Genomic DNA, 20,619 nt, shown 5'->3' with positions numbered 1-20,619 from the left:
CTTTCTGGGAAGAACTTTCTCCTCACCTCCAGCCTAAACCTCCCCTGGCACAGCTTGAGACTGTGTCCTCTTGTTCTGGTGCTGGTTGCCTGGGAGAAGAGACCAACCCCCACCTGGCTACAACCTCCCTTCAGGTAGCTGTAGACAGCAATGAGGTCTCCCCTGAGCCTCCTCTTCTCCAGACTAAACAAGCCCAGCTCCCTCAGCCTGTTCTCACAGTGCTGTCATGTAAATCTAACCATGACGATGTCACACGCACGTCAGGTTTCACTGTGGCTCATCCCTTCACTAGCTCTTCTCCCCCTGAGGTGGCCCTCGGCCCCAGAGCCTGCTGCCCAGGCTATCGCCCACCACTCTCTTGACCACAGCCCCTTCCTCGAAGTCAGGCCGCCATGTCACCACGCTACTCCAGAGACCCCTTCCCACCAGGTCGCTCACGGCGTCCCAGCCCCTGACCTGTGCGTTCCGAGCGGGCTGGCTGCGGCAGGCCGCGGTGGCCGCGCTCGGGTGGGAGTGGGGCGGGGGCTGGAGCCAGCAGCGCGCCTGCCTGCTCGGGCTTGGGCACGGAACCCTGGCACCGTGGGGGCGTGTTCCCAGCCGGGCCGAGCGGCCGAGCAGCGCCAGCCTCTCAGCGCTGGGAGCGTCGGGCGCCTTGGAAACGGACGGAAGCTGGCAGGAAGCGGCTGTGGCAGGATGCTGAGTCCCGAACGGCTTTCGCTGCCGGGGCTCGAGTACCTGGGTGAGGAGCGGCGCGGCGGGTCATAGCCCCGAGGGCCCCACGCCCTGGGAGTGCTGTGGTCTGGCATGGGGAGGTCTTGGCGGCTGTTGAGGGAGCTGCGGCCTGGCCTGGCCTTGCCGGGAACAGGGACGAGCGGCCTCAGGACCTGGGGCTTGCCCCTAGCTGGCCTGGGTTGGGTCAGACGGGACCGGGCCTCTGTGTTTGCCTTCTTGACTGGGGAAGGGGCAGCACCGGGGGGTTGTAGGTGGGCGTTGTCGGGCGCTGCTTCTCCGGCTGCTCCACTGAGGTGGGAGGGCTGCGAGATCCTCTCTTTTCTGATGCCCTGATGGTCTCCGTGAATGCACCGGCCTGAGGGAGGTGAGCTGCTGCCTCCTTCCCGGTCTCTTGCACGGTGTGAGTAGTAGCAAGCAGCATCAAGCCGCTCGATGGCGACCGTAACCTCATTTGTTGTGCTCACAGATCTGTGCGAGCCGCCTTGTTTTATGCTCCTTTCCCAACCCGGGGAGGAGTGCAGTTCTTATGTTGGAATACGGTGTGTCAGCTTTTCTTCCAAAATAAGATAATGTTGGTCATATTTCCCACATAAAATGGAAATCTTTCAGCTTCTAAAGCAGCTGCTCCCATGCAGACTACATCCTTTTAGGCTGGCTCTGGCAATTTGTGTTGCTGGTTAGCGTTCCAGAAAACTGAGGAGCAAAGTGATTAGGTGTTACTGTGTCAAATAAAAATAATTAGGATGGACTAAAGTCAATATGGTTTTATTTAATAGCTGAAGAGGAGATGAATTACCAGTAGTGAGCATTTGCTATGTGTTCAAGACAGTATTTTTGAGATTAAACTCTTCAGCCATTATTTTTTGGGGCCAAGAGGCTGTCTGGTAATAACTGTTATAAAGGTATACATAATCTACTGCTTTCTTGCAAAGGAGAGGTCAGAAATGGCGTGGATTGGTTTGTGCTACTTGTTACACTATGATACTGCTATTTCTGGTAAGTCAAAATAGACCAAGACTAGAAAAACGCTGCTGGTTTCCAGTAAATGGCTTTGTCTTGCAGGGGGGAGACTAAAAGACTTTAGTTTGCTTAGCCTAGCAATAGTGTCAATGAGGAGGGATTTAATTGTTATTTCACATATCATACCACTAAAGTATTTAACCAAAGGCGTGATCTCCTTCGTCTTGGAACAGCCTCTTTGTGCTTTTGCTCCTAGGCTGCTGTTAGGGTACCTTCTGCGGACCTACGTAACTGCAATGCTGTTCTGTGTTAAGGAAACTCAGGGCAGAAAAGAGAATTTGGTTAGGGCTCTCTTAGGCATAATTCTCAGAAGATTCACTTTGTTAAACTTCTTATTGCTGATTTCAATTCTGGAGCTAGTTCAGGTATTTGAGAACAGTATTGCAGTGTGCCATGTAGATACACCCTTTGGTTTTGTGCTACTCTATCATGCTATATCAGCATTTTCAACCTACACATTAAGAGGGAGACTCGTATCTTTTCCAGAGTTGCTCTAGGCTGAAACTTGCAAAATATCTTGCTTTTAATGAGCCAATTTGGGTTTGGGTTCATTTAATTGTTTTTAATGAAATATAGGCACTTTTGCTTGTGTGAAGCTTGTCAGTAAGGATTGAATCACTCAAAACAATCTAGGAAGCAGACTAAAAACTCTTCAGTTGTAAGAGTAAACTAGTTGTGTGTTTCACATCTGAAGCTGAGAAATGTAAGAGGTGTGCAAGCAGCTCTGACAACATTCTTAAAGTATCTCTCTCTTATCTCTGTACCATTCCCTTTCCATTTCATGAAACCTACAAAAATATTCTGACATTGGGGTCAGCAGAAGACAGGTGTGAGCCTGTCAGGTTGAGCAGTAATTTATATAAGGGCCTGTGCTGTTTGTCACCTAGTATGTCCTTCTGTTTAGGTTTCAGTATCTGTTGTCTGTTAGGAGGGGAAAAGTGTCTGCAACATGATGGCATTGTTATTAGCTGTGAATACTTCCAATAGCATTGGTTTTGTCTTTGTGAGACTTTGTAACTTACCACAAATCTTTGTAACTTGCTCACAAATCGTATGGAATGAATTCTGTATTGACAGGAGCTAAGTAGTTAAAACCCAAACAAATAACCCTCCCCCAAAACACAACACCCCCCCCCCCCCCCCAATAAACACACCTCCCAACATGTTCTCATAAGATGCTTTTATGTTTTCTCTGTTGACCTGGCACTCTGAAATCACCATTCTTTGGTTTTATTCCACTGTGTGCCTCAAAGTCTTGTTAATATAGTTGTCTGATGTGGGATTGTAAGCAATTGTGGTGAGTTTCACTTTCTGTAATTTCATTCCCAAGTTCTGTTGCCTGAGGCTGCCACATAAGTTATTCTCTGAGTCTCCCAGATCTGATGGCAATGTCTATCCTGACCTGGAATGGGTAAGCTTCACCCAATCTCTTTTCTCCCTTTTTCTTTTTCAGTATGAAAAGCCCCCAGACAAACAAACTAAGTGGCCAAAATGACATTACTTGCTGCATTACTTTTTTCCTTCCTATTTCACAGTATCACTAAGGTTGGAAGAGACCTCGAGGATCATCGAGTCCAACCTGTCACCACAGACCTCATGACTACACCATGGCACCAAGTGCCATGTTCAATCTCCTCTTGAACACCTCCAGGGATGGTGACTCCACCACCTCCCTAGGCAGCACATTCCAATGACAAATTACTCTCTCAGTGGAAAAACTTTCTCCTCACCTCCAGCCTAAACTTCCCCTGGCACAGCTTGAGACTGTGTCCTCTTGTTCTGGTGCTGGTTGCTAGAGAGAAGAGACCAACCCCTTCCTGGCTACAACCACCTTTCAGGTAGTTGTAGAGGGCAATGAGGTCACCCCTGAGCCTCCTCTTCTCCAGGCATTTGAAATGATTCTTTTGTGTTCAGCTTGGATGCTAAGAAGGAAACAAAAGTTAAAGCAGAAGTGAACAGGGGGAGAATTAAGCATTCACTTAAGATAAAAAAAAAAACAATTGCAAAGCTTTGGTACAGCAGAGTTCCTGGAAAATAAAAACCAGGGCAACGTGGTTTATGCTACAGCAATTGTGAGACAATGAGTAGAAGGAAAAGAGATGACTGATACTCAGTGAGTAGGAAAGAAGTTGGCAGAGTTGGCAGAAAGGCTCCAGTGAAGATAACCTAACGAGCAGGACTTTTTAAACCATGATTTTCACTGAATAAACAATATTTAGTGTTCAGGGATAGTGATGAAAACGTATTTCTCATTTGATGGATGAGACTGGAACTACAGTAGGCAAAATGAGGCCTATTTGGGATGCTTTTCCATGCCTTCCTCATTATGGTTTAATAACTGGTGATTGCTCAGTTATTTATAGCAGGCAATGAAGCACTTAGTGTATTGTTCTGCTCATGCAGCTGTCTTCTGAAGCTTCAAATTGTATCCCATTCTCTGTCCCCCTCCTTTCTGCTATGGAGAAGAAGCAGAAGATTATTGCAAATTTCTGAACTTTGTTTTTTCTCTGGATTCTCCTCCCTTCTACTTTCCAGCTTGAAGATGTGCTTCCACTTCTTCCTTTGCCAGTATAAATCATCTAAGAACACAACTACTCTATTAGGGAAGTGGCTTATCAGTAAAGCATGGGGTTATTGAGTGCCAGAAACATGGTTTGTGTTTCCTCTCCTCTCTCGTAAGAGGCCTTGGGCATCATAATTAGAAAGATTCATGTTATTGGTGCATTTACAGAACCTCCTGTCAGAGAGCATCAGTTGTGTAAAGACTTTGCAGATACCTAGGGCTTACTCTTCTTCTGGACAGTCCTAAGAAAAATACCAAGCTGTAAAGTCCAGGTTGTTATCCAGGCAGCTGAGCTGAAGCTGTGTCTTCTTAGTCTAGGTATTTGTTAAGCTTAAGCAGCTTGTGGTCTAAACAGGAGAATGCCTTTTAATTTAGTTTAGTTTTGCTTTTTTATTTCATGCTCTTTTTTTTATTTCATGCTTGTACAGATAGGAGAACTGTAACACAGAAGATTAATTCATTCCTCACTGATACATAAGAATTTGCTTGTAGAATTGTTAGTTAATTTTGGGTCTTGTTAGACTCAGTCTGGTATTTTCTCCAGAAGATGAAAGTTTCATCCCCAAACTTCCACCTTGGAAGGTAACAGGTGAAATCTGATCCTGGCCTAGGTAGAGTTCCAGGGTACACAGTCCTTCTGTGTTTGAGTATGAGTAAAGAGGGAACCATTAAGCTACCTAATGCATTATAAGAAGCTGGAATGTCTGTGTGTGTGCAAACTGAAAGAGAACTATGTCATGCTTTGTGATTAATATGCTAATTGATTGAAACAAAATTTCAGTTATGGTCAAGTTTACATTCACTACACATTACAATTAATAAACAGTTGTTGTTGTTATTGTTGTTGAAAGTGGTTTTGCAACTGTGAACACAGGAAATAAAATGCAGTTGTGTTGTCTGTTACGTAGCATGTGTTCCTGAGTAACAGCACATGTCTCACATCATAGTGTTAGCTCTGGTGTGACAAAGTCTGCTTGTACATCATTACATGTTCTGCCCTTAAAAAAAACCCCAAATTTTAGGGTCACTAGGAAATTACACTATGAAACTGCAAAGCTAGAAGGAACTACAGCTGTAGAATGATTGAGCTGTTAGGCTGATTGTTTTGTTCACATATTTCTCTTGCTCAGGCAATTCCTTAGTGATATCTGAAGAGAGTAAATCCCTCATGGTATCTGAAAAGATTAAAAGGAGCATCCTGTAAGACCACTAATGCTGGAGAAACTTTCAGAGTTGATGTGTGGCTGGAGAGCTCCCAAACAGAGAGGGACCTGGGGGTGCCAATTGAAAGCCGCCTAAACATGAGCCAGCAGTGTGCCCAGGTGGCCAAGAAGGCCAATGGCATCCTGGCCGGCATTAGGAATAGTGTGGCCAGCAGGAGCAGGGAAGTCATTGTGCCCCTGGACTCTGCATTGGTTAGGCCACACCTTGAGTCCTGTGTCCAGTTCTGGGCCCTTCAGTTTAGGAAGGACATCGAGACACTTGAAGGTGTCCAGAGAAGGGCAATGAGGCTGGGGAGAGGCCTTGAGCACAGCCCTGTGAGGAGAGGCTGAGGGAGCTGGGGAAGAGGAGGCTCAGGGGTGACCTCATTGCCCTCTACAACTACCTGAAAGGTGGTTGTAGCCAGGTGGGGGTTGGTCTCTTCTCCCAGGCACCCAGCACCAGAACAAGGGGACACAGTCTCAAGCTGTGCCAGGGGAAGTTTAGGCTGGAGGTGAGGAGAAAGTTATTCACAGAGAGTTGTTAGCCATTGGAATGTGCTGCCCAGGGAGGTGGTGGAGTCACCGTCCCTGGAGGTGTTCAAGAGGGGATTGGATGTGGCACTTGGTGCCATGGTCTAGTCATGAGGTCTGTGGTGACAGGTTGGACTTGATCCTCGAGGTCTCTTCCAACCTTAGTGATACTGTGATACTGTGATTTTGTTCTTGCAGTCTGTATCTTTACTAATTCTCCTCTAGCATCATTCTTATTTGCATGAAATTGATTTTATGGTATTGTGAATGTGTCTTTGCAGTGTGTATAATACAGTAGTGTCATTAGTCAAGCTCCAAGTTAGAATACATTCTGAAAGGCTCTTTAGCTCTTACTTTATATGCTTTCAGGGTTTAAAAAAATGCCAGAAATATTCCACATATGCTGGAGCTCGTTATGCTCATGAGCTTCTGATAACTGAAATGCATCATAATGTTAATCGTATCAAATACTGTGTTTTTTCAGCACTTCAGTTGAGGAGAAGGCAAATAGTGAATAAAAGCTGCTCTTATTATCCAGGAATTCCCACTCCTAATTTTTCAACATATTCAGTTATGCCAGGAATGAACCAGCCACCAAAAAAAAACACCCCAACCAAACCCCTTCTTATGTGTGTGCAATGCAAATTGTTTTGGTAGACAGTTCATGTTCCAGAAGAGTTAAGCAGTAATGTACCCTGCTGATTTTATAATAAAGACCTGTACTGTAGGACTCTACACTTCTTTGAACAAGGTATGTGATAAATGTTTACTACCTGATACCATTTGTTCCAATCAAACTTTCCCCCCCACCCCCAGGTTCTTTGGCACACTTTCGTCTTCCTTTGCAGCATCTGCTGCTATTTTTACTCTATCTTTTGGCCATCCCATGTTTGCTATTCCTTTGAAGTATGACAGGCAGCATCACTTCTTGGGAAGTGTGCTGATATACTGATCCTCAGTTTTTCTCCTCTGCCTTTAGAAAAGGCAAACTGGCCGGAAAGAGAAGCTTCTGATCAGTGCAGCATTAAGGAGAGGCATCCAAGACCTAAAACTGGGAAACTCAGGTGCAAAAGGAGCGTGGTTCAGATGATTATATTGCAAATAGATGCTGCAGTAGGCGTCACATAACTGACACAAACAGCACTGTGGCACTTCCAAAGTCTCAATCTTCTCTGTTCCTGAGCAGTGCTGATAATAAAAAATGCTACATATATGCAATATCATTGCTGAAAGATCTGTTTCCTTCTTTCCCAATTTGTGCTTATAGTGCATGTATTCTGTTTTATGCAGTTGGTGGTATTTGCTTTAATTTTTTTCTTTACCTTCAAGATTTTTCAAGTGTCAGTGCTTGTTGTTACAAGATCTCTAATCAAACCCATGAAGTAATGCATTGTTTCTTCTTGTAAAAAGACTGAAACTCAGTGGCTTATACAAGGACTATTTTTCCTGTTTTACATACACTTGCATGACAATTTGTTGCAGTTATGGCTAAATGTAATTAGTTGTAATGATTTGTAGTGATGGGGACACTGGCTTGACTGTGGATATAATCCTTGGTTTGCCTTTTGCTTGCAAACTAGAGGAGATACATATGATGTTCTGGTCATGTTTGAATTGAACAGCCACCGCTGAGCCTAGATCTGGTTGAGGCAAAAGTGCATTAATTCCAAACTTCACTTCAAAAATTGGGCACATGAGTGGTGGTAGGATGTGAGCATGTGAACATGGTGGGATTTCATCAGAGGCCCCTCTCCTAAGAGCCACAGTAGCCAGCTTTGGAGGAGCTGCACTGTGCGTACCGCTACTGACTGCACAGAGTCTCAAAGCGTAACATCACTGTTAGTGGTTTGGTGATAAGAATGAAGATGTTCTGTGCAAGTTTATCTACTTAACATCAGGTCATGGGCTGCCCAAAGACTCCTCTGTGAACTTACTGTGTCAGATCCTTCTGTGAAAGCTGGTAGCTCTTAAATCTGACAAGCACCTACCAAGTGAGTGTGGCAGGCACACTTACTGTTTGGGACAGCTCTGTGGGATTTCAGGGAAGAGTTGAGCAAAAATGGGTTGCATTGGAAAGTTTAGTGTGAGTGGAGAGCAGACCCTTTGTTGCAATAAGCCATAAACAAATAAATGCTGAGGATGATGACCTGTTTTAATACCTTCTGTGTGGAAGTGGCAGTATACTGGAATTCTGTTGGAAAGAAAAAGGAGTGAAGACAGCAAGCTGTAATAACACACTTGCATGAATGTATTTGGCTTACATTCTGATTTGGGGCTTGCTGCCTTGTTTTTGAGACTCACATTGCAGTAATATGAGCAACATGTATACCAATACATGATTACCTCCCTGAATTTTCAAGAAACCTATTAAAATGTATGAATCATCTCATTTATTTTGCACAGGACTCCACAGACTTTTAACTCTGCTTGCATATGTAGTAAATGTTCCAGTATGGTTCCAGTGTTTGTTATGGAAAGTACCATTTGTATAAATTATGGAGCTACTATTTTGCTATAACCAGACTCCTGGCACTTTGTTGCCTCTCTGGCCTGCTAGAACCTGCCTACAAATTAAATTTTATTCTATGACTTTTCTGTGTAGGGTAGGATTGATTGGGTTATAAAACACACTTCTTGTACCATTCCATGGAACTGGGCAGCCAGCAAACAGGAAGCCAGAGCTAGAATTTGGTTTGGCAGTGGGAGCTGAGTTACCTGGAAAACAGCAGAGCAGCCCAAGAGCCAAGGAAAGAGACTTCTCAAGGAGATTGCAAGTGTTATTTTCTCTCGGTTTCTTGGCTTGCCAATTCCTTCCCTCCCCCACCCCCTCTACCTACCTTTTGGGAAGCAGGGAGAAAGGTTCTTTGGCAGGATCTTTAGGCCATGCAACAAAAAAACTTTGCTGAATACAGTAAAACAGTATTTCTGTAACGGCCCTTATATGTTTGTAGGCCTTTTAAATTGTGACAGGAATGTCTGAAATTCTGTGCTGAAAGTTAGTTTACTTTTCAGGAACACATTTGGAGGTGTTTGGTATAGAGGTCACCCATGCCGTGCTGTGTAGCACTCTGGGACCATGTCTGTCTATTCCCATAGGCTTTCAGGGGAGAGGTTAATGACTTTAAACAAGCAAAATAACAAAAGTATGTTTCATTGATAGGGGCTATTCTATGAAAGCAGTATCTACTTCCCACAAGGCTTTGAGAATTATTTTGCATTTGAGCAGGAGTTTATTGCAGGCTGAGTGGAAGTCTTGTCTGCTAGTGCCTGGCTTAATGTGGTCCTGCTGTCAGCTCAAGAGGGGCCTGGGAAGAGAGTTTCAGAGTATAAGATGGGCTGCATAATGAAGAGGGCAGAAGAATGGGCTGAAATAAACTTACCCAGTTGCTGTTACTCTGAGCCTATGGCTGAGCTGCAGCGCTCATTCCTCCCTCAGGGGCCACAGGTGCGCAGAACTATTTTTCTTTAATCACTCCCATAAATTAAATCTATGCCTTTGCATTAAAATAATTAAACTAAGCTACGCCCTCTATCTCTTAGTACCAGATAATATCTTTGAACCTTTGGCTCACCATTTTGCTATCAGCTGCAAGGTATTTTCCAGGGTGTACTTAACCAATTTTACCATTGTCCTGAAAAGTGTTTTAGGCAGAGAAATCCCCTGATAGCAATCAATGTTCATACATACTTTTAATCGCCGTATCCACTGGGAATAATCATTTCCGGGCTTCTCTTGAAGTCCACCTGCCTCACACTGAGATGAAAGGGACTGCCATGCTGTGTATCAAGTGGTGCGGGCCTGATGCTTACCAGGATATTAAGCACAAATTAAAAGGGTCTGAAGAATGTCAGTGTGGGTCTGAGGTTGGCCAGTTGCTGGTGCGGGGCTGACGCTGCCAAGTCTGAAGCAGATCGGCAAGGAGCAAGAGCAGCCCTTGCCTTTCCTATACGCCCTCGGGGTTTTCTCCTGCTCTTTTTAGGACACGACACTACTTGCAAAGGCGCAGTAGCATACGTGTTTAGGATGGAGGTGTGTGCTTTGGGAACAGGGCTTGTGTGCTTTCCAGGTTAGGAATGATTTTCCTGGGTTCGTTGTGACATGTCTTCTGATTGTTGAACTTGTAGATTTGGAAAGTCTACTGCTTAGTAGCTGGCGCATCACCCCCGCTATGCTCTTTGTTGCTCCAACCTGGTTTCTAGCCAAGAACATCAAAGGGGCTCCGTGGCAAATCCATGCCGCTTCCTCCCTGGCAAGTGCTTGATATGTACTGAGTCTGCCCCCTGTAGAAGCAGCGAGGTGGTTTGTGTTGCGTTGAACTCTCTTTACTTAGGAGTCTTGTAAGGCAACGGCATTCCGTGCTTGGCTACTGGCAGATCCACCACTTGGGAAATTTCCTGATGTATAGTTTAGGCAGTTAGGTGAAGCTGACAGTTGAATAATATACCTCTCTCTTGGCATTGAGACCTGTTCCCCACCTGCCACTCCAAGAGTGTTCACTGATGCTTGTACAGAAATAGATGTACTTTTATTTGTACCTTTAGGGGAAAAAAACTCACAGGGCAACTGTAGAGCTACTTGGCCTTGGTGAGGAGGGAAGGGCAGGGAACAGCTAAAGCTCTGCAGCAGCCCCATTTATAGAGCTTTGGCAATCTGTATAGGAAAGATGATTATGAAAGAGGAGCTCCTCTTAAATAAGTATTTTTCAGTGAAGAAGTCTCGCAACCTCTCCTCCTCTATCCTTCCCTTCTGGAATCATAAGGGATTTTAAAGAAGGATTAGCACTGTTAGTGACTAATTTTGTGCAGGCAGGAAAGAAAGCTGCTCAAGATTTACGTCAGAATTTTTCTATGCATATCTGAATGAATGAAACCTCTGCTCTCTGAGGGAGCATGTGTTTGTTGGCTTGTGTAAGGCATACAACTAGGCTGGCCTGGCTTTGGACTTTGCAGGCCCCTTGTATTCTGATTTCTGTCTCTTACTGTCTTTTATTTGCAGCGCAAAGACATGTTCTCACGTACATGGAGGATGCAGTGAGCCAGCTGCTGGAGAACAGAGAAGATATTAGTCAGTATGGCATTGCCAGGTTCTTCACTGAATAGTAAGTACATCAGGATGCTGCCAAAAGGGCCAGCCTGAGGGAGGGCTTTTGGAAACAAGCAGGGTACATGGAGAATGGAGCTAGGCACATGCTGATTATGTTGTGAATGCTGGATTTCGCTGGGTTAGCTAAGGGCTGCCTGAGCATGTTTTGGGTATGCATGGGTTTCAAACAGTTCAGTACTTCTGTCACAAACATTCATGTGAAGCAGTCATTTTAGGGAACAGAGCTTTTTAAAAGCATATAGAACCCCAAATTTGGCTTGCCTTGATCAGGACTTCTACTGTCAAAACCAGAGATTGCTTCTCCATCAGCAGCATTCATTCTTCAAATTCACATCCAGAAAAAGGAACTTTCTTGTCTCCTTGTGCAATTGTTGTCCTATTAGAATGCCTCTTCCTCCTTATAACCTGCATGAGTCCTTCAATAATTAACAAAATAATTAGCACAGATAATATCTTCCTACTAATTTGGAAAGGTTTGGGGTTTTTTTTTGTGTGGAAAGGAGGGGAGAAACTATGTTCTGGCCTTCAGTGGTGTTAATGTTGACTTAGCTGATTATGTTTTTACCAACTTGATGCTTTGCACAGTGTCTGGAACTGTTTTGGTGAGCTTGATTACAGGTCTGTGGTCATGCACATGCTTGCAGTGGTAATATGTTTCTCTCTTTTTGATGCACCTTTGAAAATCTTTCCTTGCTTGCTTCCTTTCCTTCAATCTTCTGATGCAAATCAATGAACAGAATATTTCACAACAATCTTGGTACTACAGGAGTGGAAGAGGATCTAAAAGCATAGGAGTAACTTTCTTTCTCAGTTGACCACAGTTTCAAGCTCTTATTTTTGGGTTGTGTTTTTTTTTTGTTGTTGTTTGTTTGGTTGTTTTTTTTTTGTTTGGGGCTTCTTTCTTTCTGTCTGTCTTTCTTTTCCTGCAAATCAGTATCTCTCTAATCTCCAAATGAGGTCTAACTTGCTAGTTTGACTGATTGTTCAATATATTCATCAGTGACCTAGATGAAAGCATAGAGTGTACCTTGGCAAGTTTGCTGTTGACACAATACTGGGAAGAGTGGCTGACACACCAGAAGGCTGTGCTGCCATCCAGCATGACCTGGACAAGCTGGAGGGCAGAGGGGAACCTCATGAAGTTAAACAAGGGCAACTGTTGGGTCCTGCACCTGGGGAGGAATAACTCTGTGCATCAGTACAAGTTGGGGGCTGACCTGCTGGAAAGTAGCTTTGTGCAAAAGATCTGTGAGTCCTGGTGGACAGTGGGATGACCATGAGCCAGCAATGTGACCAAGAAACGGTGTCCAGAGATGCATCAAGATGAGTGTGGCAAGCAGGTTGAGGGAAGTTCTCCTGCCCTTCTACCAGGCCCTGGTGAGGCCTCATGTAGAATACTGTGTCCAGTTCTGGGTCCTTGAGTTTGGGAAAGATGTTGACTTGCTGGAACATGACCAGAGAAGGGCAACAAAGCTGGGGAGGGGTTTGGAGTACAAGCCCTATGAGGAGAGGACAGGCTTGCTTAGCCTGGAGAAGAGGAGGCTCAGGGCAGACTTTATTGCTGTCTACAACTACCTGAAGGGAGCTTGTAGCCAGGTGGGGGCTGCTGTCTTCTCCCAGGCAACCAGCACCAGCACAAAAGGACACAGTCTCAAGCTGTGCCAGGGGAGGTTTAGGCTGGCAGTTAGGAAGAAATTCTTCATAGAAAGAGAGATTTGCCATTGGAATATGCTGCCCAGGGAGGTGGTGGAGTCACCATCACTGGAGGTATTTAGGAAGAGACTGGGTGGGGTGCTTGGTGCCATGGTTTAGTTGATTGGATGGTGTTGGATGATGGGTTGGATGGGATCTTGAAGGTCTTTTCCAATGTGGTTAATTCTGTTCTATTCTATTCTATTCTGTGCTGTGCTGTGCTGTTCTATTCTATTCTATGCTATGCTATTCTATGCTGTTCTGTGCTGTTCTGTGCTGTGCTGTTCTGTGCTGTTCTACTTATGATCACTTAAAATTAGAGACCAAGCCCAGGGTTTGAGAAGCTGGCAGGTGGGCCCAAGCAACTGACCTTTGTTTTCTTTGTGATAAAATAAAAACTTCTCTAACAGTTGAGAAATAGTGAAGTTAGTGCATCACAAGTGAATGCTGATCTCTGAGGTATTTTCCAACCTTATTGTTTCTATGATTGTATCTGGAGGTACTGGTTGACAGCTGGCTGAACATGAGCCTGCAGTGTGCCCAGGTGGCCAAGAAGACCAATGGCATCCTGGCCTGCATCAGAAATAGTGTGGCCAGCAGGAGCAGGGAAGGCATTCTCACCCTGTACTCAGCACTGGTTAGGCCACACCTTGAGTACTGTGTCCAGTTCTGGGACCCTCAGTTTAGGAAGGACATTGAGACACTTGAAGGTGTCTAGAGCAGGGCAATGAGGCTGGGGAGAGGCCTTGAGCACAGCCCTATGAGGAGAGGCTGAGGGAGCTGGGATTGTTTAGCCTGGAGAAGAGGAGGCTCAGGGGAGACCTTATTGCTCTCTACAACTCCCTGAAGGAAGGTTGTAGACAGGAAGGGGTTGGTCTCTTTTCCCAGGCAACCAGCACCAGAACAAGAGGACACAGTCTCAAGCTGCGCCAGGCGAAGTTTAGGCTGGAGATGAGGAGAAAGTTCTTCCCAGAATGAGAGATTAGCCGTTGGAATGTGCTGCCCAGGGAGGTGGTGGAGTCACTGTCTCTGGAGGTGTTCAAGAAAGGATTGTACATGGCACTTGAAGCCATGGTTTAGTTGTCATGAGGTGCTGGGTGACAGGTTGGACTTGATGATCTCTGAGGTCTTTTCCAACCTCACTGAGTCTATGATTCTATGATAGTCTCCAAACTCTTCTCAGAAGGCAGTTTTCAATAGAGTGGTATTCAGTCAACCTCTGTTGCTGACGAGGAATCATGGCTCACCTCACCATGAGTCACTTCAAATCTTTGTGCCAGCTACAACAACTGTTTTTAGGGGTAATTAAGAAAATTTTGCTGAGGCTTAGCTTACCTGAGTGAAATTTCAAAGCTAAAAACTATGTGGTTATGTTGCTCTGTATGGATCCCACAGACACCGAGTGTTTCTGGTTGTTTCTAGGAAATGAAAAGGGGCTATGTATTTCACTGCTATCAACAGCCTAGCATCAGGGCTGCTGATTGCAGAGGGCTGACCTTCCTCTCTGCAGTTCTCCTTCCAGAATCTTTTTAGTCTTCAAGGATATTTTTTTTGTCCCGCTATATCCCATTGTTCGTTTATCCCAATCATGTGGACATCTGCTTTCAATCTTGGGAGTACCTTGAGGCTCTTTTCATCTGACTCACTCCTGACTGTGAGAGGGATAGAGATCAATCACCCTTCTGCCAATTAATCTGTGAGTAAAATTATGCCTCTCTCAGGACCAGTCTTGATTTTATAGATATGGTGAAATGCTACTGGTAATCGTTCGTTATGAACCCAGGAAATCTCTGCTCTGCATTTGAATCTCCATAAAATCTCTTGAAAGCCCTCTGTGTAATTACACACTAATGCTGCTGCATTTCTTCCAGCCCAGCTTCTCTGCCAGTATGTCTTAAAGGGACGAGTTCCTCCTATACATTATTTATCATTCTGTTTTCTTGATCTTTCCCGTACTGAAGAAAAACAGGGCCCCCACGCTAATGGATTTGATCATGCAGAGGGAATGTGCATAGTATCCTACTTTATATTTTCTGGGATCTTCAAGGGGGTCTGTGTGGCTGCTCTTTTTCACTTCAGCTGGAAGAGGAAGCAAAAAAGCCCCAAAATATTGACCAAGCAACTTCCTATTCATAATGTTTGCTTTTCTTCTGAGCTAACCCTTTGCTTGAAACTTTCTTTTCAGCGCTGCTCTGTTCAGGACTCTTTGGAAAGCTCAGAACTATTAGCCAGTGATAACTTGCCCTGGACAGGAAGCTTTTCTTCCTATCACTTCTAGAGTTTTATTTGGTGAACCAAACACAAGTGAACTGAAAAAGCATTCTTTTGTCTGTGTTCTTTGTCCTTCTCCTAAAGCACTTCCTGCATTTTTTTTGGTTGGTTGTTTGTTTGGGGGGGAGGGGGTGGGTTGTGGCTTTGGTTTGTTGGGTTGGGGTGGTGGTGGTGTTTGTTTTCTGGCTTTTTTTGGTGGTTGTTATTTGTTTGTTGGTATAATGTCTCCCCAGCTGCCTGCAAGCTGGACCATGATTCAGAAAGACATAATGTTTTTCAGCTTGGAGATGGCAGCAATGCTTCCACTCAGCTCTACAAACTGATGTGTGAGATCCCCTTTTTCTGTAAAGAACTGTTTCTTCTGGCTGTAAATTGAAGTGCCCCTGCTGAATCTTGTGTGACAGTTTGATAATAATTGAGGAGGTGTCTGTAATGTATGTGTTTGGGGGGTCAGATACTGCTTTGAGATCTGTCATATGCCTGGCAGTTCAAAATACCAAGGTCTGCAATGTGTAGAGCCCTGTTTTACACCAAGGAACAGGTGCTTTGTTCAGAGTAACAGGGCTGCCAGTGCTATGTACTTTGAGATCCTTGAACAGCAAGATGTTATCAAGGTGAGAAGGATCAACTTATAGCAATAAGTACCTCATTTTCTCTTGCTGTCTGGCTTGGCTGGAACAATTTCTTCAATTCATTCCTTAGGGACAAATAGGATACTGTTCTCTTGGGTTTCTCTGGCAATAGCAGTGACACAGGCTTCAGTGTTAGAAAAACTTTTGCCTTGTTTCAGACCTGTACTGCTATACAACATTACCTAAATAAATCTGTAAACAATCTCCTCCTCTTCAAAATAGTCTCAATTACCCCTGAAGGGGGAAGGGCAGAGAGGAAGGCCCAGCAACAGGACAGATGGGATGCCCATGAGAAATAAGCCACTCACTGAAGACAATGTTAATTGGCAGCTGGAAACAAGCTGAATTATCTACATGTAAAGAGGAGAGATTCTCAGAGCTGCCTTAGAGCCATCAATTATTTTTTTTTTACCTTTTCCCCCCCCCACTTCTCTATATGTATGTGGGCCTTATCATTGTCATTATCTTGCTGTCATCTGCTCTCCTTTTTTCCCCTTTTCACAGTAACTTGTTCTGTCTTGTTTGCAAGGGTAGTGTAAGCTCTTCAAGACCAACAGTGATACTGTACTGCGTGTACTTCATAGCATCTAGCGTTGTAGAACATCCTCTCTGTGCTTTGTACTATTGTAATACAAACAGCAAAAATAGTTATGAGAAGGTCCTTAGGGCTTTGACAGATTGTGCCAGATTCCCCTTCTGAGAGATGGAGACCTTCATTAGAATTTGTCAGTAAGACTGTGTCGGGGGAGGAATGTTGGTTGTTGGGAGTTTAAGTGTTAATTCTGTTGTTTTAAGCAATCAGTAGCCTTTGGGAGATAACAATACTTTCAGGTTCTTCTCTAAAAAGTTGGTATTCACTCTTATGACCAATTGCAAAAATAGTATTGTCTTTGTTCCTCAAATAGTCTTAAGCTTCCTAGATGTCTTCTGCTCTGGAAAGAAAAAGACGTATTCTATACATGATTGCACTGAGCGACATGTTCGGTATGAAGCGGCTGCAGCTGCTGTGGATGACCTAGCTGTGAAGCAGCCCACTGGGATAAAAAAGATCAGCTAGGATAATGTGCTTGATGATTCCTGACAGGCTCTATCTTGGGATTCCTTGTTCCCTAGGGCACTGCATAAGAGTGCTGTCTGCCTCTTCTTTGCTCTTCAGTTATCGGTGGAAAGAGAGTGAATGCATATGCTCTGACGCAGCACTTGTGGCAGAAGCTCTGAGCAGCAGGTTTTGCTGCTGATGTGAATAAGTTGCTACAAGAAGGACATTTTCAAAGTTTCTCTCTACAGAACACATGGATTTGCAGGACTAAATTTGTTGATAGATGCTTGGGGGGAACCATAACAGGTACATATTTCTCTCTTTAGAGTATTTACAGAATCACCAAGGTTGGAGGAGACCTCAAAGATCATCAAGTCCAACCTGTCACCACAGACCTCATGACCAAACCATGGCACCAAGTGCCACATCCAATCCCCTTTTGAACACCTCCAGGGATGGTGACTCCACCACCTCCCTGGGCAGCCCATTCCAATGGCTAACAGCTCTCTCAGTGAAGAACACAAAGCCTTTCTGTTAAAATCTAGTTGTCACCTTCCAGTCTCACCTCTACAAAGAAGAGCTAAGAGCCAAGTCTCCTTGCGATCTAAGTTTCTCCAACTCATGTGAGAAATGGGCTTTCAATCCCTCCTGTCCCTATGCACTTTGTATGAGACCTATGGAAGATTTGGGGGTTGTGGATAACTCTGTTTATGGCTGATTAAATACATGTTAATTTTGTCCACAACCTGCCGTTCTGCCACCTGAAGCGTGTTTTGGTTATACAAATGCTTGACTGCGGGAGCAGCGTTGGTATTTTCATCTGACAGGCAGGATCTATGGATTCCTGATTTTCCCAGAGTTACTCCTTTGTAACAAACATTGCAACAAGTCCTAGCCTGACAAATATGCTGATTGGGATGACTGCTGTTGAGTAAACAACTGGAAAAAATGCATATACTAATGGGAATAACACAGTGATTCCCACTGTAGCTTGCACATGTTGCCAATACGTAGTACCTAGTATTTTCTTCCCACATTCTTGAGACTCTCCCAGGTGAGTGGATATTCAGATGAGTCCAAACCCCATTTGCAAATAAGTACAGAGGAGGGATAAGGTTAAGAAGGTTTTTTGATAAGCAAGACAATCCTGGAGGGCTTGTAGCCAAAATAACAACATAGAATTGAACATGGAAGACAATGATTACCATATGATGCTCTGTGTGAGGATAGAATACAATAGAATAGACCAGGTTGGAAGAGAATTTCAAGATCATCCAGTCCAACCTATCATCCAATACCACCTAATCAACTAAACCATGCAACCAAGCACCCTATCAAGTCTCCTCCTGAACACCTCCAATGATGGTGATTCCACCACCTCCCTGGGCAGCCCATTCCAATGGGCAATCACTCTCTCTGGGTAGAACTTCTTCCTAACCTCCAGCCTAAACCTCCCCTGGTGCAGCTTGAGACTGTGTCCTCTTGTGCTGGTGCTGGTTGCCTGGGAGAAGAGACCAACCTCTGCCTGTCTACAACCTCCCTTAAGGTAGTTGTAGACATCAATAAGGTCATCCTTGAGTCTCCTCTTCTCCAGGCTAAGCAACCCCAGCTCCCTCAGTCTCTCCTCCCATTGTGTTCCAAGCCCCTCACCAACTTTGTTGCCCTTCTCTGGACACGCTCCAGCAAGTCAACCTCCTTCCTAAACTGAGGGGCCCAGAACTGGACACAGGACTCAAGGTGTGGCCTAACCAGTGCAGTGTACAGGGGTAAAATGACCTCCCTGCTCCTGCTGGCCACACTGTTCCTGATGCAGGTCAGGATGCCATTGGCCCTCTTGGCCGCCTGGGCACACTGCTGGCTCAAGTTCAGCCTGCCATCGACCAGCACCCCCAGGACCTGGGGTGGACCCCAGCCTGTAGCACTGCATGGGGTTATTGTGGCCAATGTGCAGAACCTGCCACTTGGATGTGTTCAATCTCATGCCCTTGGATTCTGCACATCTGTCCAGCCTGTCAAGGTCCCTCTGCAGAGCCTCTCTGCCCTCCTGCAGACCAACTCCTGCCCCCAGCTTGGTGTTGTCTGCAAATTTACTGATGATGGACTCGATGCCCTCATCCAGATCATCATAAAGATGTTAAAGAGCATGGGACCCAGCAATGATCCCTGGGGCACACCACTGATGACTGGCTGCCAGCTGGATGTGGCACCATTCACCACCACTCAGTTCCTAACCCATCGCAGTGTGCTCCTGTCCAGGCCATGGGCTGACAGCTTGGCCAGGAGTTTGCTGTGGGGGACAGTGTCAAAGGCCTTGCTGAGGTCCAGGCAGACCACATCCACAGGCCTCCCCACATCCACCAGGCAGTCACCTGATCATAGAAGGAGATCAGGTTGGTCAGGCAGGATCTGCCCTTCCTAAACCCATGCTGGCTGGGTCTGATCCCTTGGCCATCCTGTAAGTGCTGTGTGATTGCACTCAAGATGACCATAGTCATGCCTGGCACTGAGGTCAGGTCGACAGGCCTATAATTCCCTGGCTCTTCCAACCAGCCCTTCTTGTGGATGGGCACCATGTTGGCCAGCTTCCAGTCTTCTGGGTGAGCCAGGACTGCTGAAAAATGATGGAGAGCAGTTTGGCCAGCTCATCTGCCAGCTCTCTCAGCACCCTAGGATGGATCCTGTCTGGTCCCTGATATCCACTGCTCAGGAAACTTTAAATACTGTTTTGGTAACCGAAAAACCTAGACAACTTGCCATAGCATGTGAATGTTAGCACTTGTTTGCATCTTGTCAGCACAACGTAGTTACCTATAGATAATCGTTCACACACTGAGTTGAGCTGTGCCATGCTCTTGCTCTTTGAACAGAGGCAATCACAATTATCATATGCAGTGGGGGCACATTGTGGTGCTTCTAGTATGTATTCACTGGTATAGCAGTGCAGTCTTTGCTCACTTCTTTCCTATTCCTTTACATCATGGAATTACCTATCTGTGTTCTTTGTCAGAGTAGTTGCAGCTGAGTAGCTTCTGGAGCCCTTACGTTGTCGAGTCTATTTCTGTTCCTTTTTGCAGCCTTGAATGTTGAAATGCAGCACATTTGCCATGAAGTTGAGCTTCCTTTAACAGTGATTCAAACCAATTGCATGCAGGAAGTGTTGATAGCTAATAAAACTGAAAAACAGACATTTGAAATTTTCCAAAAGCCCAAGTCCAGAAACCTGGCAAATAGTACAAGCATCAGGACTACATGGAGCTGAGGGAATGGTGCTTGTGCTTTTTCTCTCCCCTGCCTAGTTTTAGCTCGTAGCTTTACGTAATTGTGTTTGTGCTTCCAATTCTTTTATTGCTTTTCATCATAGCTGTTAATGTTCCTAGTACAAATTTGGAGATGGGTATGCAATCCCATCTGGGAGATAAAATCAGGCTCTTGTGGCATGCTTCAAATGTGCAAATATGTTCTTGAAACAAGTTTGGATAATTTAGAGCGAGAGGGGAAAGGACAAAATCATAGAGCTTGCTGGAAGGTGATCTCCCTGATACTAATTCAAAGGTAACAAAGCTTGGTTATGTGCTTTTGTGATATAGAATCATAGAGTCATAGAATCAGTGAGGGTTGGAAGGGACCACAAGGATCATCCAGTTCCAACCCCACTGCCGTGGGCAGGGACACCTCACACTAGATCAGCCTGGCCAGAGCCTCGTCCAGCCTGGGCTTAAACACCTCCAGGGACAGCGCCCCAACCACCTCCCTGGACAACCCATTCCAGGGCTTCACCACTCTCACGGTGAAGAACTTCCTCCTCACATCCAGCCTGAATCTCTCCACCTCCA

General features: G+C 45.1%; 1 protein-coding gene across 1 annotated transcript in view; it reads left to right on the top strand.

Annotated features, from left to right (window-relative positions):
* Nucleotides 1-595: 595 nt before the first annotated feature.
* CSTPP1 (centriolar satellite-associated tubulin polyglutamylase complex regulator 1) overlaps nucleotides 596-20,619 on the top strand; it is a 101,043-nt gene continuing 81,019 nt past the window's right edge. Inside the window, exons 1-2 of the mRNA XM_054161461.1 lie at nucleotides 596-739; nucleotides 11,045-11,147. Coding sequence (XP_054017436.1) covers nucleotides 694-739; nucleotides 11,045-11,147 — 149 coding nt within the window. The 5' untranslated portion in view covers nucleotides 596-693. The remainder of the gene's footprint in view (nucleotides 740-11,044; nucleotides 11,148-20,619) is intronic.

The sequence above is a fragment of the Dryobates pubescens genome, chromosome 5 (assembly GCF_014839835.1).
Source record: "Dryobates pubescens isolate bDryPub1 chromosome 5, bDryPub1.pri, whole genome shotgun sequence".
NCBI classification, from domain to species: domain Eukaryota; kingdom Metazoa; phylum Chordata; class Aves; order Piciformes; family Picidae; genus Dryobates; species Dryobates pubescens.
This window is presented reverse-complemented; position numbering and strand designations above follow the sequence as displayed.